We start from the raw sequence: 27,420 nt of genomic DNA, 5'->3' as shown, positions 1-27,420 counted from the left end.
AGTGTGTTACCGTCTACTTGAATATTACTGGGTTTTTTTCACCTTTTTGTTTCCACAGTAGCACGCATGGGATTCGATCATATTTCTTTCTTTTTTTTTTTAATTTTTTTATTAGTTGGAGGCTAATTACTTCACATCGATCATATTTCTTATCTTTTCCCAATTTTAAATCAGGTAGATTTTCCCGGAATATTAAGAAAGGGCACTTTCGTCTCTCGGGCCCCGCCCACTCCCGGGCCCCGCCCACGCCTCTCACACACCGTCGCGGGACACGCCCAGTTGCTTGTCTCTCGCTGGTGCCAGACTCGCTCTATTTTTTCCCGCCATTTCCAGCTCTTCTTGAGAGCTGGTTGATTTCGGTGAGATCCGAGGCCTTCCGGGATCACTGCGGTCAAACAGGTAGGGAATATAGTTTAAAAAGAGCTTCTGGTAAATTCGAGCCTTTGCCAAGTCTCCATCGCTCTTAGAAATAGGGCGAGTCTTACCCTCACAAACCCGGTTAACGGCTCTTCTTTGAAAGAGTTCATTTGGTCAACCCATTTGATTAAAATTCTTCTTGCTCCGTCTAACTGGGAGCATTATAACTGGGACCTTTCCAGTAGTTCTTTAGACTCACTTCTGGGAGAAGTTAGTGTGTCTGTGAGCAACAAATAGAAATCTGAAGCTGGTGCCTCTGTGTAATGTCTTTGCGTTGAAACGTTTGCATGCTCAGTCGCTTCAGTCGTGTCTGACTCTTTGCGACCCGACGGGCTGTAGTTTGCCAGGCTCCTCTGTCCAAGGGATTCTTCTGGCAAGCATACTGGAGTGGTTTGTCGTGCCCTCCTCCAGGGGATCTGCCCCACCCAGGGATCGAACCGGTGTGTCTACAGATCCTGCATTGGCAGTCGGGTTCTTTACCGCTAGCGCCATCTGGGAAGCCCTATTGAAACATTTATTCAGTGTTTTTGTCTTGAATCTTGCCCTTGTGTGACAAAAATGTTAAAGTGTGGGACAAACTAGCCAACACCCTTTGAGCAAATGCCTCCATAAACGACTTTAAAACTTTTTTAAAGAAAAAACTTAAGTGGGGAAAAAATTTACCTTCTATTTTGTTTTTTTCCCGCAATTTAATTTTAAATTAAAATCAAACCTATTTCATTCTTGTAGTATATTCATGAAATATAAATTCATTAAATATATGAACTAATGACAGCTCAGTATGTATCAGTTCTGTGTTTTTAATGTCAGTTTTTTTGTTTCAAATCTTGCTGTTCAGTGAATATCAAATACATCTTTTATTTTTATTTTTTCAAATGCATCTTTTAAAAAAGGATGGGATTGGACAAAACATTAAATGATTTTTAAGATCACTTTCAGATCTATGATTCTGAGGTTCTGTGGAGTAGAAGAAAATGTAAACAAGCTGAGACATCATTCAAAAACCATGTTTCTCTTCGATAAAATGTGTCCCAAGTGGTTAATATGTGATCTTCTATATTTTGTCCACTACCTCCTCCTTGCTCCATCTTGCTGTATCACAGGAAACTATTAGGAAACACGTAGATGGTTCTTTTTTTTAAAGATTGTTTTTTCTAATTACAAATTAATACCTGAATTAATACAGAAAACTTAGAAAACGAAACAGTGTAAAGACAGCATATACACAGAAATATCCATAATCTCACCATTCAAAAAAGAAATCATCACTGTCCTGTTACTTTTCTGAATATGTATACTTTTTAGAAAATGGCATTGCATACTCTGCAGTCTGCTTTTTTACACTTCAGAGATATATGTACTTTCTTACAACCAATTGAAATACTCCACAAAAATATGCTCATATTCCAATAAATTAGCAGAAGCTAAGCAAACATTGTTAAGTAGATTTTGGAACAGCTATAATTATGTTATAGTAAATATAATTATGTTATGCCCAGAATTGTTCTCTCTCTTTGCTGCAGAATGGATTGGTTTCACTGCAACCGATGTTTCCGAAAAGATGGGGCCCATTTCTTTGTCACCAACTGTGGCCATATTTTCTGTAAAAAATGTGTGATTCTGGGTGAGTGACTTAACTGTTTTCAGATTCAGGCAAAAATGTTTTAAACTTAGAAATAATGATTAGCCATTTCTCTGTATAATTTGGAATAAAAGTCACTTAGGAGGTAAAATGTGCTGTGAGTATAATAGGAAACTGTTGATTATGAAAATTGGAGGAATCCATTAACAAAGAATGATTTAGCAAATGGAGTATCTATTATATGAACATCAAAAGGTGCCTGTCAGTGTTCTGAAGCCTGTAGCAGGGAAAGCCACAAAATTATGAGACTGACTAGAGAAAAGAGAGAAAAATAAAAATGATGACTAGAAATTGGGAAAGTGGTTGATAACAAGAGCCATTTCTAATGGAAAGTAGTATAGTCTGTCAAGTTAATTTGTTTAGAAATATTGACGATGATGATAGTGGTGGGTAATACCTTTGTGGTTTTCACATGTCCTGATTTTATATATCCTTACCACAACCCCAGGAGGTAATTATTAGTAGACCCACTTTACAAGTAGGGAGCTGATTCAAAGAGGTGATTTGACTAAGTTCTTGCAACTGTTAAATCCTAGAAGTGGGACTTTAAGATATGTCTTTTTTTTTTTTTTTTTTTTAATGCTGAAACACTTACATTTTCTGTATGTATGTATTCTGGGTATGTAGGTCCAGAAGAGGGACTTAGGATGCTTTGATCAGGGAAAATTTCATGGAAGAAGTGCCACTTTGATAAAGTTTTGATTAATAAATTGGAGTCTGCCAAGTGAATTAGGCAGGGAAGATCATTCTAGTTTAAAAGAACATCATGTATAAAGGAATATAGCATCATAAAACTTAGTACAGGGAAGTACACATGATTGGGATTGGTAGAACATAAAAGAATAAGATGAGAAATGTGAGAGATGAGGCTAGAGAGGTAGGCAGTGGCCAGATGATGGAAGGCTCTACCTACCAGGCTAAAGAACCTGAACTTTATCCTGCAGGTGATGGAGAGCTGTGGAAGTTTCTTTGTTTGGCTTTTTCTTAAATAGAAGAATGATTTGGATGTGCTAGCTGATTCTGGCAATAGTACAGGAGGAAGACCGGGAAAACTTTATCCCCAAGGAAAAAGAGTCAGGTTAGCTCACCTCTGGAGAAGCTTTTTTGAGGTGTGAATCTCATGACCCTTTTAAGTTCTCTGCTAATGTAACAAAGCTATTACTATGCTAACAGCAGCTCACTTTGGAGCAGTTTGTCTCAGTGAAGCACATGTCATATGATGTTTTCTCCTGACATGGCATTTATCTTAATCAATAACCAGCACCACTACTAAAAATTCAACTTCAAAGGAAGATTAGGAATTTTAATTCTCAAATCTTTCATGTTGAGTTAATCAGACAATGAGGGTAGGAGAGCTTCAGAACGATATCCAGGAATACTAGCAAAGTGCGAACAGGGCAGGAATAATTGGAGAATTTCTTCAGGTACCCAATGTGTGCCTACTGTCAGGGAGATGGAGTAAAAAAATAATAACTTAAAGTTGAGATCATTGGTAACTCTTCCTAGACTCTAGTAAATGTACACCCCTCAATGACTGCTGGGAGGCAACTGTCCCTCATGTGTAGCAGAAAACTGGGAATTTATTAAAAAGGAGATGGGTAGAGGTACAGAGTGAAAGCCTTACTTCTCATCAACATACATGTTTGGCATGTATGATTTCTGGCATGGTGCTCAAGTTGAGGTCCTTTTTTAGCACAATGACATTCTGAATTCAGTAAGAACCTCTTTTCATTAGCTAGCCAACTTGACTATTAGCACATACTTTGGGAAAATCTTACTTCATGCCCATGAGAACCAAACATTTTTTCCCTTTCCCCCCTAGAAAAATGTGCTGTTTGTGGAACTGCCTGCAAGTATCTGGCTCTTTCTGATAATGTAAGTTTTTCCTTCTCTGTCACAATCTTATCCTGTTTCCTGATGTATAGGAAGTATACAAAGAATACAGTGACTATGAAGTGAAAGTTGGCGGGAATTCCCTGTCGGTTCAGTGGTTAGGACTAAGTTCTTCCACTGCAGACCTGGGTTCAGTCCTTGGTCAGGAAACTAAGATCACACAAGCCACACCATGCAGCCCCAAAAAAGACACAAAATACGTAGATAACAATTGAGGGGGAAAACAAGAGATAGAAGAATAATTTGTGGGTTTGTGGCTACTGCCACAGAAGCGTGAGGTAAGGAGGATTAAGACATATAGTCAACATCTCCTGGTTCAGTAGTGATCACACTCTTACCTAGCACAGTGAAATTCTATCTGGTGCTTTAGAAAGGGTGGTACGTCTTTAACTATATTTGCCAGTATTTTATTTCATTCCATTGTGATGTGTCTTATTCTCTTCATAGCTGAAACCTCAGGAGAAGATGTACTTCAAAAACCCTGTGGAGACAGCTTTGCAGTATTTCAGTCACATCTCTCAGGTATGAGAAATAACAGTGAAGACAGTCTGATTTTCCAGGCAAGTTATAATTACATCTTGTTTCTTTTCCAAAGGTTCTCTTTAAACTACATTCGTACATTTGTATACAATGGGGAGAAATTCGCTGCCTTATTTGCTTTCCTCGCTGATAATACAAATCTCAACAATTAACTTTTTACTGACCCAAAATCTGTGATAGGCTGTAAAAACCACTATGTAGCTGAATCTTGTAGTGCCTAGTTCTATTAAGTCATTTTTGAGGATAAAGATGCTTCTAGGCAGTTTCATTATCCTTCTGTGCAGATTTAGTGAATCTTCTAAAAGTTGCTTTGAATATATAGGTCTGACCCTGCAGTGGACTTAGCAACCTGGCTTTCAAAGTTTTGCTTATAGACCTAAGTTCAAGAAGGGATTTCTTGTTCTCTATTCTTATTTTTCAATAACCTTTCTTAGTAATGCTTATATATTTAATTCTTCATTTAGTATTTATAATTAGTTGTCTGAACTTTAGAAGATATTTTTCTTTTCCTGATGCATGATATGTTGTCATGCTATTGACTTGGTCAGGAGCAATCGAGTTGTGGAAGGAGGTGAAGAGGAGGCGGGACAGATTTGAGAGAGTTCCCAAATTGTAAAAATTTTGGTTTTTCACTTTCACTCTTTAGTTCTCCACCAAGATCATTTCATAGCCTCATGGGATTCTTATCTGGGTATGTTTCTTGAGATTTTATCGCTATTTTTTTTCTCTATTCTTCTCATTATTTTGAGAGTTATTCTTTTTTTTTTTTTTTGAGAGTTATTCTTTTATTAAACATGAAGATGGTCCTTTGTCATGTTTGGCTGAAGAGAGTAGATTTCATTTTTCTTCGATGTCTCCGCTTTGATGTCATCAGTCCTGACTCTGAAGATGGAGGAAGGGAAAAGAGGGCTTTCATGGCATCCTGCTTTTAGCTGCTTGGGTGAACGATCATATTTGAGATACTATTTAACATTATGAGGAGATAAAATCCAGCTGAGACTCAAGGACAAATGTAAACAAGGTCACATGAACAAGAGAAAGAGCGGAGCTTTGGTTAATAACTAACCCAAGGATTAGTTAATGATCAGTAGAGAAATTATATGTAGTCTGAATTCTAACCTACCTAATCATGGGACCAATTACACATGGTCAAGTAATCAAGATAAAATACATGGAAGGGGTCAGTTAATCATCACTTTAGTGAAGTGCCAGTTTGGTAAAGTCAGCAATGTCTGAAAATGTGTTTTCCTAATCTGTGAAGTTGAATAACTGATCCAAGTAATGTCTAGATTGTCTTTTGCTCACATTTTCTTTCCTCAATCAGACTTTTACTGACTCATCTCAAATAGCAGCCCCAAGTGTACTTATCCTGCTTTATTTTTCATTGGAAATCTTATCTCTAATATTTTATAATATATTTGTTATTGTCTGAATTCTGCTCTGCTTCCCCATAGTGTAATGTGTTCAAGGTTCATCCATGTAAAAATATTAGAACTTCATTAGTATTTCATTCCTTCCCATGACCAAGTAATAATATAGATGGATATACATTTCATGTATTCATTCATCAGTTGAGGGACATTTAAGTTGTTTCCACCTTTTGATTATTATGAATAATGCCACTATGAACATATGCATACAAAGTTTTGTTTGGACATATATATTCATATCTCTTGAATATATACATAGGAATTAAATCACTGGGCCAAATGGTAGTTCTCTGTTTAACTTTTGAAACTGCCAGACTGTTTTCCCAAGTGCTTGCCTATTTTACCTTTTTACCAGCAGTGTGTAAGGATTTTGATTTCTCCATATTCTAATCAACATTTGTTTTTATCTGTCTTTTTTTATTATAATCATCCTAGTGGTATGAACTTGTATCTTGGTGTGGTTTTGATTTGCATTTCTCTGATGATTAATGATATTGAGCATCTTCTCATGTACTTATTGGCTATTTGTTTGTCATCTTTAAAGTAATGTCTATTCAGATACTTTACCCATTTTTTTAAAAGTTAGATTGTCTTTTTATTAATAGTTGTAAGTGTTCTTTATATATTCTAGGTACAAGTCCATATATATCGGACCGTATATATACCTAGGTGTATATCCTAGGTACAAATCAGGTATATGATTTGCAAACATTTTCTTCCATTTTGTTGGGCCCTTTCCACTTTAAAATTAAGAAATAAAACAGGGCTTCCCTGGTGGCTCAGTGGTAAAGAATCCGCCTGCCAATGAAGGAGACTTGGGTTCGATTCCTGGTCCAGGAAGATCCCACATGCCGAGGAGCAGCTAAGCCTGTGTGCCGCAGCCATTGAGCCGTTGCTCTAGAGCCTGGGAACCACCACTACTGAGCCGCAACTACTGAAGCCTGCTCTTGGCAACTACAGAGTAGCCACCACTGGCTGCAACTAGAGAAAAGCCCGTGCAGCAAGGAAGACCCAGCACAGTCAAAAATAAATAAAAATTATTTTTAAAAAAGAAATAAAATAAATGTTCATTAAGTAAATTCAAATAAGAAGAACAGACAAGATGGGATATCAGTAAAGTAGGAAATAGAAGATATTGAGAGAAGAAGAGGGAAAAATGTAAATTCACAAAGAAAGACCAATTCAGAGCAAAAGGCATAAATGAAAATACAGAAAAAGACTTTGATTAGTTTAGTGTTGGGATAGACAAATATTTCTTGAAAGGTCAGTAAATAGGCTTTGCAGGCCATGCAGTCTCTGTTGCAGCTACTCAACTCTACTGTTACAGCATAGAAGCAGCCATAGGCAGTCTGTAAACTAATGGGCAGGACCATATTCTAGCAAAAGGCAAAGGAGAAAAGGAAAGATATAACCATTTGAATGCAGAGTTCCAAAGAATAGCAAGGAGAGATAAGAAAGCCTTCCTCAGTGATCAATGCAAAGAAGTAGAGAAAAACAATAGAGTGGGAAGGATTAGAGATCTCTTCAAGAAAACTAGAGATACTAAGGGAAGATTTCACGCAAAGATGGGCACAATAAAGGACAGAAATGGTATGATCCTGACAGAAACAGATGTTAAGAAGAGGTGGCAACAGTATGCAGAAGAACTATACAAAAAAGATCTGATCGATAGTTGCCTGACTTTGAAGTCATATGTTTTCCTAACGTACATAAATAACTACCATACAAGTCATTTGAATAAAATCAAGTCAAGACCCTATCTCATCAATAGACCAGACCAGTTTTCCATCCCTCACTTGAATTTCAACATTGAACAACTGAGATAATCAATGATGCCTTTGAAGAAAGGTTTTGTTTAATTGAAGATTATTTTACCTGAAAAGAAAGAGTTTATCTGTCACTATATAAGACTTCGGAAACAGTATAGTTGAGTTCTTTGTCACTACTGAGCAGGTTGAGGAACTTAGGCCCCAATGTAAGATAATATCGCTTTGATTACAAACTGTTCAACCCAAAACTTAACTTTCTGACCGCGCCGCACAGCATGTGGAATCTTAGTTCATCAACCAGGGATGGAACTCATGCCCCTTGAAGTGGAAGCATGAAGTCTTAACCACTTGCCCACCAGGGAAGTCCCCTGCTTTTGATAAGGAAGCATTTAGAAGAAAAAATTTTTTTGCACAAATCTCTTTGAGCATCATAATTACTCTTACAATTACAAATCTGAACATGTAACTGCCTTTTCAAAACCCTTTGATGGTTTCCTATCACCTGTTTCCGACTCTTCAGAGTGACACCTAGTTCCCTTAAGATCTGGTTCCTCCAGATCTTCTCTCTCCAGTGTCATCTACAGCTACCACTTCACATTTTATGTACCACATAAGTTCTTATGTAAGTTATTTATTACCTAACCTATAGGGTAGGTTTAGTTCTTTGCAGTTCTTTTATACACCATGTAGTGTATAACAGTTTTGTATCTCTGTGCCTGGAATGCTTGACTTCCACACTAAAGTCACCTCTTAATTATCATTTCTATACTTTATACATACTTCTTCTGTTTTTCATATCACCTTTTGTTTTAGTTATTGATTCATACTTCTGAATATCTCTTGTACAATATGGTGAGGAGCTACAAAAGTACAAGAGTTCATACAATCCCTCTTAGTATTTCCTATTCCTTGTATCCATCACCCTGCTTCATCAATTCTTAGCTCTTGGCCAATCTTCCTTTTTCTGGACCACCCCATCTCCTGCCACCCCATCTAGATTATTTTGAAGCCAAAATCAGATATCATATCATTTCAATTTGTGAATATTTCAGAGTCTGTCTCTAAAAGATAGGTATTCTTTTCTTAAATATAACCATGTCATGATAAAATAATTCCCTAATATTATCCATTAATCAGTTAATATTCAATTTCCTCAGTGTTTCTTAATTATTTTAAAACTTTTAATTGGTTTCAATAAAATCTATATAGCTGAGTTGACTATTTTGTCTCTTAAGGTTATTTTAAACTGTAAGTTTCCTCTCGTTTCTTTTTTACTATTGTTGAAGAAAATGGTCTTTTGTGCTGTAAGGCTGTTCACAGCATGGATTTTCCACATTGTATCTGCCTGGAGTCATTTAATATGCTTGTCTGTGCTCTATATTTTCTCTAAGTTAATAGTTATTTAGGCTTAATCAGAATCATTTAAATTGAGGGGAGGGGATGAGACAAGACTACTTACAGCAGTGCTGTGTTCTGCCAAGAGGTATGTAATGGTTTTCTGTCTTTCATTTTGTGTGATGGTAGAAATTGATGAACTTTACATTGATCCATTAGTTCACTGAGTTGCAAGATGCTGATATTTTAATTCTGTCTTTTCTTCTCATTTATTTTAGCTGAATACTTAGGAGAAATTTACATTTCTCAACTATATGATTACCTTGAGATATAATTCAGAATTATGGGAATTCCCTGGTGGTCTGTTGGTTAAGATTCTGAGCTTATACTGCAGGGGGAACTAAGGTCTAACATGCCACATGGCATTACAAAAAATAAAAAAAACCAACAGCTAAGATCTGTAGATATCAAGTAACAAGGAAGTCAGTTTCACCAAAGATAGATATGGGAAACTAATAAATTTTGAGTACCTAGGAGAGATAGTGAATTTACCAATTTTTTTTAATATGAAAGTGAAAGTCGCTCAGTGGTGTTTGATTCTTTGCAACCCCATGGACTACACAGTCCATGAAATTCTCCTTGCCAGAATACTGGAGTGGGTAGCCACTCCCTTCTCTAGGGGATCTTCCCAACCCAGGGTTTGAACCTGGGTCTCCTGCATTGCAGGCAGATTCTTTACCAGCTGACTCACCAGAAAAGCCCAAGAATACTGGAGTAGGTAGCCTATCCCTTCTCCAGTGGATCTTCCCGACCCAGGAATTGAACCAGGGTCTCCCACACTGCAGGTGGATTCTTTACCAGCTGAGCTAAATTTATTTATTTGGCTGTGCCCAGTCTTGGTTGTGGCTCTCTGGAATTGATCTTCGTTGTGGCATGCAAACTCTTAGTTGTGGCATGTGAAATCTAGTTCCCTCACCGGGGATTGAACCTGGGCCCCTGGCATTGGAAATGTGAAGTCTTAGCCACCGGACTAGCAGGGAAGTCCCTACCAATGCTTTTAAAGTAAATTTTTTAAACTTAGCAACTCTTCTACAAATATTCAAAGCATTAAAATTGCATGGGAATATAAATCTTAAACTAAAAAAAATGACTTTTTTTAAAAAAATGACATTTAAAAGTAAAAATTAGGAAAGCCATTCTTTAGCACACACACACACAAAAAGCTGGTCACGCTAATATTCATTTCCAAAATATATTTTATGAGACAAAAACCCCCTTTTCAATTAAGGCAATAATATGCACACCCACATTGTATCATATGTCTTAAGAAACCACTGAGCTCCCCTTTACTTCTGTATGGTGACTTTCTCAATATCTTTCAGTGGTTTCTTCCTTACTTTTTCCAGCCTCTTGGCATTAACTGAATCTAATTCAGAACTGAAATTTTAAAAATATTCTACAGTAAACAAAATAAAAATTATGTCCCATGTTATCAATTCTAAAAGCAGTGGGAATCCAGAGCATGAAGACCATGATGCCTTTACCTGGTCCTAATATGAAGATACAGGAAAGGAGTCTGAGTATTAAAGTAGGTAGTTCCATGCATTGTTACAATGAAATAAACAATATTTAACACTTGGCATTATACAATGTTTAGTGTTATCAACAACTACTTTTGTTACTATCTGCTCTGTTATTATATGAATAAAATAATCCCAACTAAAAATAAGTAGGCAAAACTTGTCCTAAAGAAGCTATAACCTTTTTATGAGGCTGAAGGATTTGAATGAGACAGAATAATGAATTTGCTCACATTTGAGATTTGTAAAATACTGAGATTCATTACTGAGTTTAGAATCTCATTTAGTAGGTGTATTTGAAATAGATCAAACATTTGTACTCTAGCTTTGGGGAAAATCCCTTGATTTTCTCCTCTGATTCTTCTTTTTGCTGATGGTTATTTACCAATTGATCTTTCTTCCTCTTGGAATGGTCAGATCTGAGGTTTGGGTGTTAGTTTTTTAGGGTAAGTAGGTGAAGCAGGCCTACTTAGCCCTAGGCAAAAGGTTCCCCCAATAGTCTAGTCTTGTTCCCTGGAATTCCGCAGTAGGGGAGGGTCTGTTCCCCCTGCACACAAGACTAGGGGAGGAGTAACCCGGCTAGGGAAAGATTTGGGCTTTCTTGGCCCAAGCCTGATACTAACAATTTTATCACAAACTGATCCCAAGAGTAGGTTAGGATGTTTGGGGTACTGTCTTTTGGCTATATATTATATCTACCTGTAATATCTATTTCTCCCTAATCCGTTGCCATTTTAGATAACTCTTAGGAGTGAGTGCCTTTTTTTCTGCTTCTGCATTGTTCAAATTTTCTAAAACGAATATGTTTTTACTTTTATTGGAAATAAGAACAATTTAAAAAATAGACTACAATGAGTTCTTATCTGTATAGAATTAGTTTAGTTTGTTTTTGAGTAGAAAATTAAGAGTCTGGAGACTGTATAGATTCGGAAGTAGAAATCTTCAGTAAGGTGGCAAAAGCAACTTGCAAATTAGACGAGAATGAAGTTTATGGCAAAACTACCAGAACTAGGAAGGACCTCAGACAAAGGGTTTATTGCTTGAATAGGTAGGAAACAGAAGAGACATAAATACTGCTGTGTATTCAAAAGTACAGCCTGACAAAGCTAAAACGCTTTCTAAATATTAACTTTTGATCTGATTCAGTAATCCCATGATGGGCACATCAGTACATCAAATGGTAAATTAAAGCAAAAGATAAAATTATTTGCCCATGCCCAGAATAATATTCAGGAAAAGTCATCTCCGTGTTTGTCTCTTTGCCCTTAAATGTAGCAGTATAAATAGCCTGGAAGTATCTTTGTGTATCTTAGGGAAAGTAAATTGGTTACCAGTGCTCTGCAGTATCTAGGAATGTGGAAGCTGAGTCCAAACTAATTGTAAACAAGTAAGGTCAGAACCAATTCTAAACCAATTCTAAACTTGGAAACTTTTTTTGTTGTTGTTGGTTGTCACTCTTCTTGCTCATGATGAATGGTTGTATTTTAAAAGGGCTTATCTGTGTCAGTATTCTCATTAAGATATTAGGAAGATGTTATTCTGGAGATGTAAAGCTTTGGCTTTCCCTAATTTTGGGGAATCGTGAGTTAGGTCAGATGCTCCAGAAGAAAACAATCAGTAATAGAGTATGAATTGAAAAATTTGTTTGTTGCTGGAAGTAAGGGGAAAGGAGTTATGGGGTTGTATGTCAAAGGCCTGTTTTTCCCTAGTAGGTGTGGAGTTTCCAGAAGAAACAAACAGATCTCCTCATCGCCTTTTATAAGCATAGAATTACAAAGTTAGAAGCAGCCATGCAGGAGTCACAGGAAACACTGACCAACCAGGACAAGTAAGTGACAAATCAGGTCACCCAAGAGCCCTTTCCAGAGAAACTAGAGCCTTTATATCCTTATGGTTCCAAAGCCTGAACATAGCTTCATGTGTGTTTATGTTTGTCTTGGGTAAGTTCAGTACAGAATTTTGTTCCCTCAGTCTCCATTTTCTTTTTCTCTTTCTTCCTTCTGTACTTTACAGCTTTCCTCTTTTACTTCCATTGGTCAAAAACTGCTTCTTCAGAGAAATCAGACATGGCTTTTTCACAGTAATAATGATGGGGATAGCATTTAAAATGTTACCTGTAGGAGGATGTGTTTTGGAAGTCTTAAGCTAAAAGATGGAATCCCTGATGGAAATGTTCAGACATCTTCAGGCCAGGGCTGCATATGGAGAAGAGATGCAATTCTGTGTAAAAGCCTCTGAAACCATACCAACTGATGCTTATTTTCTCCACCTGGTTCTTCTCACCACCAAAACCCTGCCATTGCTGACCTGAATCACTAGGTCTCTGTCAGAATTATCTTGTATAGTGGCAAACATCTCTCTGGAAGCATTAACTAGATTTGATAATAATAAAAACCAGGAATTTTTTTTATCCCACTGACCTGCTGGAGCTCATTGTTTCCATCTTTTGCCTAGAGAGCTGTCAGTCTTAAGGAAAGAGAATGGAGAACTGAAGAAATTTCTAGCCATCGTGAAGGTGAATAAAATAGATTTTTCATACTATTATTTTCTCTTCTACTTTGCCCATCTGTCTAGCTGACTGAATAGAATAGTTTTACATGGCAGGTAATAATTAATAATGGTTGTAAAATAAACATACTGTAGTAAATGGATGAGGCCACAGAAGACCTTGAAGGGATGAGAGGACAAAATTTAGCATAGTGGTAACCCATTCTTGAACATCAATGAAGCATAACATGGCACATGGGGAAGCTCTCTTACAGAAGAGTTATCTGTTGTAACTTAAAATTTCTCTTCAAGAATCCCAAGGCACCTCAGGACCCTTCTTCTCCATCAAACTCTATTTCCTAGACATTTCTGTCTTCCCAAGATTGTTCTTTGTGTTTATGTAACGTTCCTTTTGATTTTACTCTTATATTTTCCTTTCTCTCTCCATAGATTCTATCTATTTCCCCATGTATATCAGTCTTCAGGATTCCCAATGTGTTTTTGTGAAGAGAAACTAAAATTTTCTTCCCCCAAAGCTAATCATTTTCTAAGCAAACACTGCAGCTGTTTTCTTCTATTGGAAATATTAGTAACCACAACTAGAAGACATTGCAGCTTAGTTATCTGAAAAGTAACATCCATTGATGGGGACTCTTGAACTATAGCTTCCTTCACCCCCATTTTTTTCACTTACAGGAATCTCCAAGTTGGTACCAAGGAAGCAGGTCAGTTTTATTAGGCACCATAGCTTCCCTCTTTGAAAATATCTATCTTTTCTTGACACTTGGCTCTAACTCTTATGTGGGCTCTGAGGTGGAGGAAATGGTTTATGAATTTATCTTTCACTTCTCCATGAAAGAGTTACTCACTGAAAAGCGCTGACGTAAAATCTTGAATGCAGTGCCTACCCTTGACCATCATCTTATGAAATTCTACTCATCCTTCAAAATTCAAGTCATGTCATTTCCTCTGTCAAGACTATTAGGCAGAGTTAGATGTTCTATTATTCACTTATTCAATAAGTATTCATTAATTGCCTATTGTTTGTGATGTACTGTGTTAAGTGCTGGGTGTACATCACCAGTGTTTCTAATTATAAATGTCTGTACCCTACCAATCATTAAATATTTTTAATATCAGCTCTGTACTGATGGATTAAAAAAACATGGCCGTAAAAAAAAAAAAAAAACATGGCCGTTGACTCACAGAAGCTAAAGTCTAATGTTCTAGCATACTCTGTACTTCTAATACAGCCATTATAACATTGAACGTTGCTTTTTTATTGTCTCTCCCACTAAGCCTCTCAAAAATAGAAACCACATTCTAGTTATCTTTGTAACCTCAGTATCTAAGATACATGAGCACTAAATAAATGCTTGTGGATAGATGGAAGAGGGGATGGAGGGAGTGAGGGAATGGTGGATGTGTAAATGGGTGGATAGATATATGTAAAGTTAAGAATACCTGGTAAGTGATACTTTTAGCACTAAAGCAGAGCTAGTTTTTTCCTAGTTTCATGTTGGCTTATTTTAACAGATGGAAGTAGTTACGTTTGTTGTAAGGTGTGTATGTAACCTGTGTTAACTTTGTGGTCTGAAGTGTTTAGCTATCAAGCAGATTCTTTAGTAGACCAAAATTTTCTGTCACTGAAGTGTTCTGAAGTATATATACCATGATGTTTAAAAGAAACACTTGTTAAAGCAAGTTTTCATCTTCTGGGATATACTTTTTAAAACTTCCATCCCCTGTAGTTATGACTGCATGTGCTAGGCCTCTGGAAGTTAGTGTGTTAAGCTGAACCAACTTGATTGGATTCGCTGTCCATACATAGGGCTTGTTTTCCAAAGAAAAATATTGTTTAGAGTAGCAAACTTATAAGCCTGCTCAGGCATGTTGTAAAGCTGCTGGAAAAGTAACTTGGAGCAAGTTTTGTGAATGGAAATGTAGTGCTCAAGTCACATTCTGCTTTAAAAAGTTGTAACAAATACAGATGAATTAAAAAAAAAAAAAAGAATACCTGGTAAGGCACTAAGGGAAGGATGAAAGGACTTCAGAATTTCTATTACTGGCAATAAATAGAGAAGTGGAGAAGATTTCACTTAGGGAATTGGAGAGCCAAGGAGACCCATATGGAAACCTTGCTTCCACTATGCTCAGAGAGGAGGCTATTATTTTTATAAATAATGGTGTGATTGATCTTCTAGGGGTGGCAAGTTCTGCTTACAGAGATTAGAACTGCTTTTGTTTTTTTCTTCCTTGCAGGTTAAACACACCTCGGCCAGTGGGCATCACTTCTCCATCTCAGTCAGGTAGAGACAATGTTTTGCCCAAATACAAGTGTGAGATAAATAAATATCCTTTTTCATAAACTGTAAACCATAAGGAAGATGATTTCCTCTCAGAAAGTATAATGTGACTTTTCCTATTCTTATGTATGATATGGAAAGGCCAAACTCGCAGATACCAACTTGCAACAGACAGGCTAGGCAAAACAGGGCACATCATTAATGGCAACTTTTCATCCTCCGTTTTATTCCCTTTTAGTTACTCCAAGACCCATTTCTCAGCATAGTAGCCAAGTGGTCAGGTGAGTAGAATTTTCGCTACACAGAAACATTAAAACTGTTGGCAGAAGATGGAAGATGAAAGAAATGCCTAGATGTGGCTGAGATAGGGACTGAGGAGACTTTACGTCGATAAAAGTTTAATACCAGGTTTGTTTGCTTTTCGTTTTTGTTTCACTTCATACAGTCGGTCCTCCTCAGTGGAGTCTACCCCTTATAGAATGGCTGGCTTTAGTAACTTGGGACAAGTAAGTAATGTTTACATTGTCTTTCCAGACTGAGATTTCTAATGCTAAATAAAAGCCAAGATTAAAGAAAGAATATTAAACTTTTATTGGTTTTGGCATGAATTGTCTCTCTTTTGGCAGTGCAGACCTGATATTAGAAGCAGACCTAATTCATAGCTTGGAATGAATAGAGGTGAAAATAGTGGACCACATTAACAGTGTCCATGATGTTAATTTTGGAAGGATTAAAATGTGGGTCTTTCTTGGACTTGTGTACCCACTCTGGGAGAACAACATATTCTTCAATGTATACATATCATGAAATATGGAAGCCAGAGAATCAGGATATATTTACTAATGTTATTTGTCCCTCAGGGAGCCAGAGGTCTTCAGGGAAGGAGCACTCCCAGGGATTCTTTTACTGGTAAGAGGGGGAGAAAAACGTTTTCAGAAACCAACATATTCTGTAAAAGTACCAACAGATTTCGGGTTTTCTGTGCATAATATAATGCCATTTTACTTCCTTTTTCTCTAAACAGTGATCCCAGGTATCCAGACACTACTTTTGAATAATATTTCTGTTCTCAAACTGATAAGGAGAAAATTGAAACTTGAGTAATAGGAAGTCTTTGATTTCTCTGGTCAGGAGATAGAACTTTTGAGTAATTGACTTGGGTTTTTTTTAATTGCCACAAGATGGCAGTAGAAGTTAGATCTAAAAGAAGATTAACTGGATGCCAATTTATGTTAGCCTGAAGAGTATCTGGCTTCTTCAGTTCAGTTCAGCTCAGTTGCTCAGTCATGTCCGACTTTTTGCAACCCCATGAACTGCAGCACGCCAGGCCTCCCTGTCCATCACCAACTCCCGGAGTTTACCCAAACTTATGTCCATTGAGTCGGTGATGTCATCCAATCATATCATCCTCTGTCATCTCCTCCTCCTGCCCTCAATCTTTCCCAGCATCAGGGTCTTTTCAAATGAATCAGCTCTTAACATCACGTGGCCAAAGTATTGGAGTTTCAGCTTCAATATCAGTCCTTCCAATGAACACCCAGGACTGATCTCCTTTAGGATGGACTGGTTGGATCTCCTTGCAGTCCAAGGGACTCTCAAGAGTCTTCTCTAACACCACAGTTCAAAAGCATCAATTCTTTGGCGCTCAGCTTTATAGTCCAACTCTTACATCCATACATGACCACTGGAAAAACCATAGCCTTGACTAGACTATGTCTCTGCTTTTTAATATGCTGTCTAGGTTGGTCATAGGTTGGTCATAATTTTTCTTCCAAGGAGTAAGTGTCTTTTAATTTCATGGCTGCAATCACCATCTGCAGTGATTTTGAAGCCAAAAAAATAAAGATTGCCACTGTTTCCACTGTTTCCCCATCTATTTGCCATGAAGTGACAGGACCGGATACCATGATCTTAGTTTTCTGAATGTTGAACTTTAAGCCAACTTTTTCACTCTTCTCTTTCGCTTTCATCAAGAGGCTCTTTAGTTCTTCTTCACTCTCTGCCACAAGGGTGGTGTCATCTGCATATCTGAGGTTATTGATATTTCTCCCGGCAATCTTGATTCCAGCTTGTGCTTCTTCCAGCCCAGCGTTTCTCATGATGTACTCTGCATATAAGTTAAATAAGCAGGATGACAATATACAGCCTTGATGTACTCCTTTTCCTATTTGGAACCAGTGTGTTGTTCCATGTCCAGTTCTAACTGTTGCTTCCTGACCTGCATACAGGTTTCTGAAGAGGCAGGTCAGGTGGTCTAGTATTCCCATCTCTTTCAGAATTTTCCACAGTATATTGTGATCCACACAGTCAAAGGCTTTGGCATAGTCAATAAAGCAGAAATAGATATTTTTCTGGAACTCTCTTGCTTTTTCGATGATCCAGAGGATGTTAGCAATTTGATCTCTGGTTCCTCTGCCTTTTCTAAAACCAGCTTGAACATCTGAAAGTTCACGGTTCACATATCACTGAAGCCTGGCTTGGAGAATTTTGAGCATTACTTTACTAGTGTGTGAGATGAGTGCAATTGTGTGGTAGTTTGAACATTCTTTGGCATTGCCTTTCTTTGGGATTGGAATGCAAATTGACCTTTTCCAGTCCTGTGGCCACTGCTGAGTTTTCCAAATTTGCTGACATATTGAGGGCAGCACCTTTCCAGCATCATCTTTAGGTTTTCAAATGGCTCAACTGGAATTCCATCACCTCCACTAGCTTTGTTCGTAGTGATGCTTCCTAAGGCCCACTTGACTTCACATTCCAGGATGTCTGGCTCTAGGTGAGTAATCACACCATCATGATTATCTGGTTTGTGAAGATCTTTTTTGTACAGTTCTTCTGTGTATTCTTGCCACCTCTTCTTAATATCTTCTGCTTCTGTTAGGTCCATACCATTTCTGTTCTTTAGCGAGCCCATCTTTGCATGAAATGTTCCCTTGGTATCTCTAATTTTCTTGAAGAGATCTCTAGTCTTTCCCATTCTATTGTTTTCCTCTATTTCTTTACATTGATCGCTGAGGAAGGCTTTCTTATCTCTCCTTGCTATTCTCTGGAACTCCGCATTCAAATGGGAATATCTTTCCTTTTCTCCTTTGCTTTTCGCTTCTCTTCTTTTCACAGCTATTTGTAAGCCCTCCTCAGAGAGCCATTTTGCTTTTTTGCATTTTTTTTCCACGGGGATGGTCTTGATCCCTGTCTCCTGTACAATGTCACGAATCTCTCCATAGTTCATCAGGCACTCTGTCTATCAGATCTAGTCCCTTAAATCTATTTCTCACTTCCACCGTATAATCATAAGGGATTTGATTGAGGTCATACCTGAATGGTCTAGTGGGTTTCCCCACTTTTTTCAATGTAAGTCCGAATTTGGCAGTAAGGAGTTCATGATCTGAGCTACAGTCAGCTCCCAGTCTTATTTCTGCTGACTGTATAGAGCTTCTCCATCTTTGGCTGCAAAGAATATAATCAATCTGATTTCGGTGTTGGCCATCTGGTGATGTCCATGTGTAGAGTCCTCTCTTGTGTTGTTGGAAGAGGGTGTTTGCTATGACCAGTGCATTCTCTTGGCAGAACTTTATTAGCCTTTTCCCTGCTTCATTCTGTACTCCAAGGCCAAATTTGCCTGTTACTCTAGGTGTTTCTTGACTTCCTACTTCTGCATTCCAGTCCCCTATAATGAAAAGGACATCTTTTTTGGGTGTTAGTTATAAAAGGTCTTGTAAGTCTTCATAGAACCGATCAACTTCAGTTTCTTCAGCGTTACTGGTCGGGGTATAGAAGTGGATTACCGTGATATTGAATGGTTTGCCTTGGAAATGAACAGAGATCATTCTGTCATTTTGGAGACTGCATCCAAGTACTGCATTTTGGACTCTTTTGTTGACTATGATGGCTATTCCATTTCTTCTAAGGGATTCCTGCCCACAGTAGTAGATATAATGGTCATCTGAGTTAAATTCACCCATTCCAGTCCATTTTAGTTCGCTGATTCCTAGAATGTCAACGTTCACTCTTGCCATCTCCTGTTTGACCACTTCCAATTTGCCTTGATTCATGGACCTAACATTCCAGGTTCCTATGCAATATTGCTGTTTATAGCATCGAACCTTGCTTCTATCATCAGTCACATCCACAACTAGGTGTTGTTTTTGCTTTGGCTCCATCCCTTCATTCTTTCTGGAGTTATTTCTCCACTGATCTCCAGTAGCATATTGAGCACATACTGACCTGGGGAATTCATCTTTCAGTGTCCTATCTTTTTGCCTTTTCATACTGCTCATGGGGTTAAGGCAAGAATACTGAAGTGGTTTGCCATCCTCTTCTCCAGTGGACCACATTCTGTCAGACCTCTCCACCATGACCCGGCTATCTTGGGTGGCCCCACACAGCATGGCTTAGTTTCATTGAGTTAGACAAGCCTGTGGTCCATGTGCTCAGACATAAAAATATTGCAGAGAAGAAATACTCTGTAAAACTCCAACTTAATTTCTTGTCTCTTTCCCCTTCGAACTATTATTCTTACTACTGTTTTTTAAGACATTAGTCAGTCCATAGAGAATATTTATCGGAAAGGATTTCCCTTTCTTTCCCAAGAGGCAATTTTGAAATTCACAAATCTCTTCCTGAAATAGCCATTTTTGAAATTCACCAAATAGTCTCCCTCTGATTCTTTCATACTCACCCCTTTGAAGAGTAGGTGTCTTAGCCAATTTATTTCTGTCAAGTTAGTAGTAATACTCTCTTTTATTCCTGATTTTAGTTATTTAAGGCTCTCTTTTTTTCTTGGACAACCTGGCTAAAGATTAGTCAAGTGTTTTAAACAACTCTAAGAAGGAAGTTTTAAAAATTTGTTATTGAACTATAGTTGATTTATAATACCATGTAAGTTTCAGGTTTACAGCACAGCAATATATGTATATATATTTCAGATTCTTTTCCGTTTAGGTTATTGTATAATATGAGTAGAGTTCCCTGTGCTATACAGTAGGTCCTTGTTGGTAATCTATTTTAACTAACTATACATAGTAGTATGTATATGTTAGTCCCAGCCTCCTAATTTATCCCTCCCCTTACCCCCTCAGGATTAGTGAATTTTGTTGATCATTTCAAAGAACTAACTTTTGGTTTTCTTGATTTTTCTCTATTATTTTCCTATTCTCTATTTCATTTATTTTTGCTCTGATCTTTTTCTTTCCTTCTGGTTTTGGGTTTGGTTCTTCTTATTTACTAAAGTGGAAGGTTTCATTATTGACTTAAGATCTGCTTTTTTAATATAGATGTTTACGTTTACGTTTCACTCTGAGCACTGCTTTCACTGCATCTTTCAAGGATTGTGTTTTTGTTTTCATTCATCTCAAAGTATTTTCTAACTTCTGTGATTTTTTTTTTGTTTGATCCACTAGTTATTTAGCAGTGTTGATTATCCATATAATTGTTAATTTCCCAAATTTCCTCCTGTTTTTGATTTTAATTTCATTTCACTGTTGTTGGACAACATATTTTGTATGATTTAGATCCTTTTAAATGTATGGCCTAAAGCATTGTCTATCCTGGGGAGTGTTCCGGGTACACTTGAAAAGAATGTATATTCTGCTGTTGTAGGATGTCTGTTAATTTAGTTGGTATGTAGTGTTGATGTGTTTTAAAAAATATTTATTTGTTTGGCTGCAACAGATCTTGGCTGTGTTGCGGCATGCAGGATCTTTCGTTGTGGTTTCTCTCTGGCTGTGGCTTGGGCTCCAGAGTTGTAGGCTCTGTGGTTGCAGCACGTGGGCTTAGCTGCCTCACAGCATGTGGGATCTTAGTTCTCTGACCAGGGATCAAACTTGTGTCCCCTGCATTGGAGAGCAGATTTTTAACCACTGGACCACCAGGAAAGTCCTCATAATGTTGTTTAAATCTTCTATTTTCCTGCTGATCTTGTCTAGTTGTTTTATCCATTATCAAGGAGTATCTTAATTTCTCCTTCATTTTTGAAAGATAGTTTTGCTGGATTTAAAACTTTTGGTTGACATTGTTTCATTTAGCATTTTGAATATGTTATCCTCCTATGTTCTGGCCTCCATGGTTTCTGAGGAGAAATCAGTGCCAGTTTTATTGAGAATCCCTTGCATGTGATGAATGGCTTCTCTCTTGCTGCTTTCAAGATTCCTCTCTTTTTTTTGTCTTTAGCTTTCAACAGTTTATGATGCATCCAGGTATGGATCTCTTTGATTTATCATCTTAGGGATTTGTTGAGCTTCTTGGATTTATAGATTAATATTTTCATCAATTTGGGAAGTTGTCAGCCCTTATATCTTCAGATAATTCTCTCTGCCCCTTGTCCGCTTTGTTTTCCTTCTGGGACTCCCATTTTGTACGTGCTGGTATGCTTGATGGTATTCCATCAAGTTTTCTGAGGCTCTGTTCATTATTTGTCATTCCTTTTTATTTATCTTCCTCAGACTGGATAATCTCAATTGAATTATCTTCAAATTTGCTGTTTCTTCTGCCTGCTCATATCTCTAGTGAAGTTTACATTTTAGTTAGCTTTTACTTATCAATTCCAGAATTTATATTTACTTAGTATTCTCTATTTGGTGAGACGATTGTCATACTTTCATTTAGTGCTCTAGACATGGTTTTCTTTAGTTATCTGAATAGGTTTAAAATAGTTGGTTTAAAGGCTTTCCCTTAAAAGTCTAATGTATCTGTGCGTACGTGCATGCGTGTGCATGCTAAGTCACTTCAGTTGTGTCCAACTCTTTGCAGCCCTATGGACTGTAGCCCACAGGCTCCCCTGTCCATGGGATTCTCCAGGCAAGAATACTGGAGTGGGTTGCCATGCCCTCCTAATGTATCTAGGCTTCCTCAAAGACAGTTTCTACTGCTTTTTTCCTTTCCTTTTGTAGGTTCTACTTTCTTGTTTCTTTCATGCCTTATAATTGTTGAAAACTAGACAGCTAAATAATATAACACGGCAACCCTAAGAATCAGGTACTCCCTCGCCTCCCAGCGTTTGTTGTTGTTGTTTGTCATTGTTGTTTAGTGACTTTCCAAAACTAATTCTGTAAAATCTGTTTTCTTTGTCATGTGTGGCCACTGAAGTCTCTTTTCAGTTAGCTTAGTGGTCAGCTAATGATTGGACAGAGATTTCCTTAAACACCTGATACCAGTAACCCTCAGTGTGTGCTAAAGGACTGTATATTGAGGTGCACTTTCAATGCTCAGGCAGTTGACTCCTGTGCCGTAGCCTTCCCTTTCTGCTTGTGTGACGTCTACGTAAGCCCAGGATGACAGCTTAGGGTCTTTTTAGGTCTTTTCTGAGCATGCATATAGCCCTGTGCACATGGCCTCGATTCCCAAGAACCTGTTGTTCCTTTTCAGAGTCCCTGAAGACAACTCATTCCATAGCTTTCTTTTGATGCTTTTTGATTAGACTTTTATTTGTTCCAATTGATAGTCACCTCAGGCAGCCTAAACAAATACCTCTAGTTGTTTGCAACAAACACTCCTGGGAGAAAGGCTTTTCACACTTGGTGAACTCTAAGCTCCAAGTCCTAGTAAGTTTGGCTCTTTGTTCAGTTGCTAAGTCATAAACTTTTTACGACCTCATGGACTGCAGCACGCCAGTTTGGCATCAAGTCAGGTCAAATAAAGGCAGCCTTGCAAGTGAAGTCTTCCAGTGAACTGCTAGACAGGTGAAGTAATGACAGTTTTCTGGGAATGAGGCTTTGAAAGAGTTCTAACCCCATTCCATCCCCTATGATGACTGCCAGACTTGGTTTTCAATGCTTCCATTGAGCTGGAGAGGGAAAAGTGGGACTAGGGCAAGTTAAAATTCCCAAAGCTCACTGTTCTCACTCACATTCGGTTATTTTTCTGGAATAAACTTTTCCCAGATTGTTAAAAATGCTTTGTTAATTTCCATAATTCTGAAAGTAGTCGACTGACAATTTTTGCCAGATTTCTCATTCCTTTTATTGAGAGACTCTGTGGAGGTCCTTACTCTGCCATTTTTATTGATGTCACCAATTTAATGACCCGTTGTGTTTAGACATTCTTTCTGGTAATCTTCAACTTAGAGGGGAAATCAAGGCACAGATACATTAGAGCACATCAGAGCAGTGTGCTCATGATCCTAGCCTACAAACTCATGAAAGAGAGAAGACAGTTCCATAATTATCCACTGCTAGGTGATTTGTGGGCTTTTTCACTTGCCTTTAGCCCCAAAACCTAACATATTTACTGAAAATCTTTGATCCCCAGTTCCTTTGCCCTGGTCCCCAGAATATCTGGATCTCTTCTCAGTTCATAGATTATCTCACAGACTCATTTTTATGCTTCCCAGAAACCCCTTCACCAGCTTCTACTCACAGCCTATCTTATAGGTAAGTAACACTGTTTCCTTTCACTTGAGATCTGTTCCCACTGACATTCTGCCAGCAGCCCTGGAGTTATTTCTCCACTGATGTGTACTACTGAAATTTATAATCTACCTTGTAAACAAAAGAGAAGATAGAATATTACTGTGTCTAATACATATCTAAATTATTTAATTGTATTCGCAGTTGCAAGCAGGGGATTTATTTCCTCTATGGCTTAAATGTGTAGGCTCTTCCTTTACACATGCTTTTTACTTTAACTTTTCCTTTTTTCTGTTGATGCTCTTGTTTCCCCTCTTTAGAGCTTCATCTGTCTCCTCTGGACAGGGGGTCTTTTCTTTCAGACCATCTCTAAATGGTGGGGATTCAGGTCACACAAGAGTCTTCACCCCTAATAATTCAGGTAAGTTAATTTAACATTCCTAAAGAAGTGGCGCTTCAACTATCAACATATATACTAAAATGACGATTTCAAGGTGAAAAGAAGTTGAGTTTTTTTTTTTTTTTTTTTTTTTTTTTACATGCTATTCTAGACCCTGGAAAAGCATTGTCTCAAGTTGTACCCCTTAATTTTCTTTAAGACCATTTCCTTCACAGTGAAGGCAGGCTTTGGATTGTGCCTAATTTTCACTCATATTATCCCAGGAATCAAAGTCTGCTGTAATATTTGGCCAGATGATTGACCTGTAATATTAAACTGGCTTTTTTTTTTTTTGGTCTGTTGCTTTTGAGATCCCTATGTTGGAACACTGCTGGGGGCTCAGTGCTCAATGAAAATGATAAACCAGCATCTTTTTTCTCCTCATGTTTCTAAGATACTTCTGCTACCAGTCCTTGTGATAAGGGCCTGTCATCTTCCATAGCTCACCAAAATCTTGATATTGTCTTTGCATCTTTCTATTCATAGTTAAATTCAAATCTCAGACCTCCATGTCAGTACCCCATCCTCAAAGGAAAATAATGAACCTTATAACTCTTGAGTTACTTAGCTAACAGCCTTTTCTCTTCTGAGTAGTGTACTATAGATTAAGAACCACTTATTTAACCTGATCCATAATTAACAATACTGAGGAAATGCTCTAGGAAGTTATCTTTCATCATTCCATTCCATCCTTAAGGTCAGAGGCAGAACAGAACCACACCGGAGAGCCTTCCTGGTTTCCAGCTACCACTCCTACAGGTGAGCCCTAGCTGGTCTAACTTGTCTGCACATGAAAACCTCAGTTAGGCCTGCACACTAAATGCCTCATTCTGGTGTCTTGTTAAGGTGATAAAATGTAACAAGTGAAGAGGGAGGTGGATTTCAAGTGTGGTAATCATATGCACACAGTTTTTCAGAGTGGTCTTAGTTTCTAAGGTTCTATTCTACTGTCAGATTGGCCTCCTGGTTTGGGGTTTAAAAATTAGGTCACACAGTTCTTGTTGTTTAGTCGCTAAGTCATGTTGAACTCTTTGCAACCCCATGAACTGTAGACTGCCAGGCTCCTCTGTCCATGGGATTTCCCAGGTAAGAATACTGCAGTGGGTTGCCATTTCCTTCTCCAGGGGATCTTCCCGACCCAGGGATGGAACCTTTGTCTCCAGCCTTGTCAGGTGGCTTCCTTACTGCAAGGGAGTGAACCTAATAAGTATGCTAACACAAATAACATTCCCAAAAGTTTCACAGATAAAGATTTTCAGTGGAATATATCTTTTAGATAGAGATACTGAATGAACTAGGGAAAGCCATTTATATTTCTCCAGAGATAACTAGAATAATGTTTTGTAAATTTATGAAACGGATTCTGATCCAGAAAACAAGAGTAAAAGGGCACGGGAACAAGAAGAAAGGTTTGTAAGGAGCTCTCTTTTAAGTTTACTTTTAAGTCTTGGGTTATTGAGAATATTTAGACCAAGCTCCTGGTGACCATCTAAGGTAGGTAAATATTTTGCTCTCAGACTCCAAAATGCCCTTTATTTTCATCAGCAAGGAATTAGAGTCTAAGCCTTAAAAGGCAACACTGGGGGAAATAACATCCCTCTGCATGTGTGCATGCTAACTAGCTTCAGTTGTGGATTCCTTACGACCCTATGGACTGAGAGCCTGCCAGTGTCCTCTGTCCATCCGATGCCTAAGGCAGGAATACTGGAGTGGGTTGCCATGCCCTCCTCCAGGGTATCTTCCTGACCCAGGGATTGAACCCACATCTCCTGTGGCTCCTGCCTTGCAGGCAGATTCTTTACTGCTAACCCACCAGGGAAGCCCAGGATCCTTGTAAATGGGGGGATTAACCTACAGGTGAAAAAAAGACTTGAGACATATAAACCATCTGCAAGTAAATGTTCTTCAGTTGGATCTTGATTGGAGTAAACTGTATAAAACCATTTATGTATGAGACAGTTGATGAAAACTGAATATTTAGTGGACATTTGATTAAAGAGCTTTTAATGGGGTTTTTTTTTGGTCGGCATGATGCTATTGTGGTTGTTTTTTAAAAGTCTAAAAAAAAAAATAAGTCTATCTTTCGGAGATGCATACTAAAATATTTATGGATAGAAAGTTAAATGATTGTCCTAGTTTTGCTTTAGCTTCATCTAGTGGAGCAGGGTAGTGTGAGGGAGCAGAAATCAAAGAAAATTTGCCATGAATTAATTGTTGAAGTTGGGTGATGGGTATGTGTGAATTCATTATATTACTGTTTTTTTTTTTAATATATATATTACTGTTTTTGTATTAAGAGTTATTGAAGAAAGTACCACTTACCCAGAGACATAATTCTGCCTCCCTGGTAATGGTCTCTGGGTATGGTAGTCATGTTCCAGGTTTCCCCAGTTTGATTTCAGAAATAGTCTACCTTATCACCATAAACCAACTGAAACATTCCAGTTTCATAAGTAGAGACATAGCCTTTGTCACACTGGACGTATCAAATCTTATCAAATTTTCTTGCAATGAAGAAAACTATGGGGAAGCAACAGCAGTGGTTTACTGTCATGCTAAACTTCATATAATGACTTAAAAGGGCCTTACTTGCCCTTTTTTGTTATAAACGCCCTTAACTGCCTTCCTGTCCTGTGCTGCAATCTCTACCAACAGAGGCAGATGGGATTAGCCAGAGGGAGAGAAGCATGGAACACTCCCAGATAGACCACCTTCAAGGTCTCACCTATGCATACTGCTGAAGGATGGACAGAGGCATCTCATACTCACTTAGGTGTGATGCCCTTGGAAAATGTACCCCTGCCTATGCCTGTTTCATTCTGTACTTTCTCTCAATCTTTACCCTACACACACTGTATTACTTCCTATGAAAGTGATCAGGTCAGTCCTTCAGGAAGATGTTTATTATCTCTCCCACAGGATACAGATAGCTCCTTTATTTCCTGCAACTTGAAACAAAGGTTATAAAAACAGTTCTTGGTATCATTGGGGGGTGGGGTGGGGTGATATACTTATTAACCATGTTTTATTTCTGGATTTCACTTTTTAGCTTTGTATATATTCTCCCATTGTCAGTGTTAACAAGCAATAACTGTTCCTTGGCCTATTATAATTTTTCTACTTCCCTGTTGTTTCCTCTGTACCTAGATCCTGTTAAATATGTTGATTTTCCTTTCTTTCTGTTTGGTAACAGTTGGAGAGACAGGCTTGAAGCCCTACTAAAGTATACAGATAATGAAACAA

At 37.9% G+C, this 27,420-nt stretch overlaps 1 protein-coding gene across 1 annotated transcript; it reads left to right on the top strand.

Moving 5' to 3' along the window:
• Positions 1-267: 267 nt before the first annotated feature.
• Positions 268-26,969, top strand: RNF212B (ring finger protein 212B). Its single transcript, XM_043471168.1, has 15 exons — positions 268-399; positions 1,941-2,041; positions 3,882-3,934; positions 4,400-4,474; positions 12,319-12,434; positions 13,061-13,121; positions 13,790-13,818; positions 15,356-15,402; positions 15,638-15,680; positions 15,845-15,905; positions 16,260-16,308; positions 23,723-23,762; positions 24,059-24,159; positions 24,875-24,936; positions 26,833-26,969. Exons 2-15 carry the CDS (start codon positions 1,942-1,944, stop codon positions 26,881-26,883), a joined length of 888 nt encoding a protein of 295 aa, XP_043327103.1. The 5' UTR covers positions 268-399; position 1,941; the 3' UTR covers positions 26,884-26,969.
• Positions 26,970-27,420: the final 451 nt, after the last annotated feature.

Source organism: Cervus canadensis, chromosome 6, assembly GCF_019320065.1.
Source record: "Cervus canadensis isolate Bull #8, Minnesota chromosome 6, ASM1932006v1, whole genome shotgun sequence".
Classification (NCBI taxonomy): Eukaryota; Metazoa; Chordata; class Mammalia; order Artiodactyla; family Cervidae; genus Cervus; species Cervus canadensis.
The sequence above is the reverse complement of the archived record's forward strand: the minus strand, read 5'-3'. Positions and strand labels throughout refer to the sequence as shown.

Excerpts from the sequence above, each read along its gene's own strand:
- RNF212B (XM_043471168.1), top strand. The coding sequence starts at position 1,942 with ATGGATTGGTTTCACTGCAACCGATGTTTCCGAAAAGATGGGGCCCAT. Across the intron at positions 4,475-12,318 it reads ATTTCAGTCACATCTCTCAG|GTGTGGAGTTTCCAGAAGAA; the intron begins GTATGAGAAATA and ends TTTCCCTAGTAG. Across the intron at positions 24,937-26,832 it reads TCCAGCTACCACTCCTACAG|AGGCAGATGGGATTAGCCAG; the intron begins GTGAGCCCTAGC and ends CTCTACCAACAG.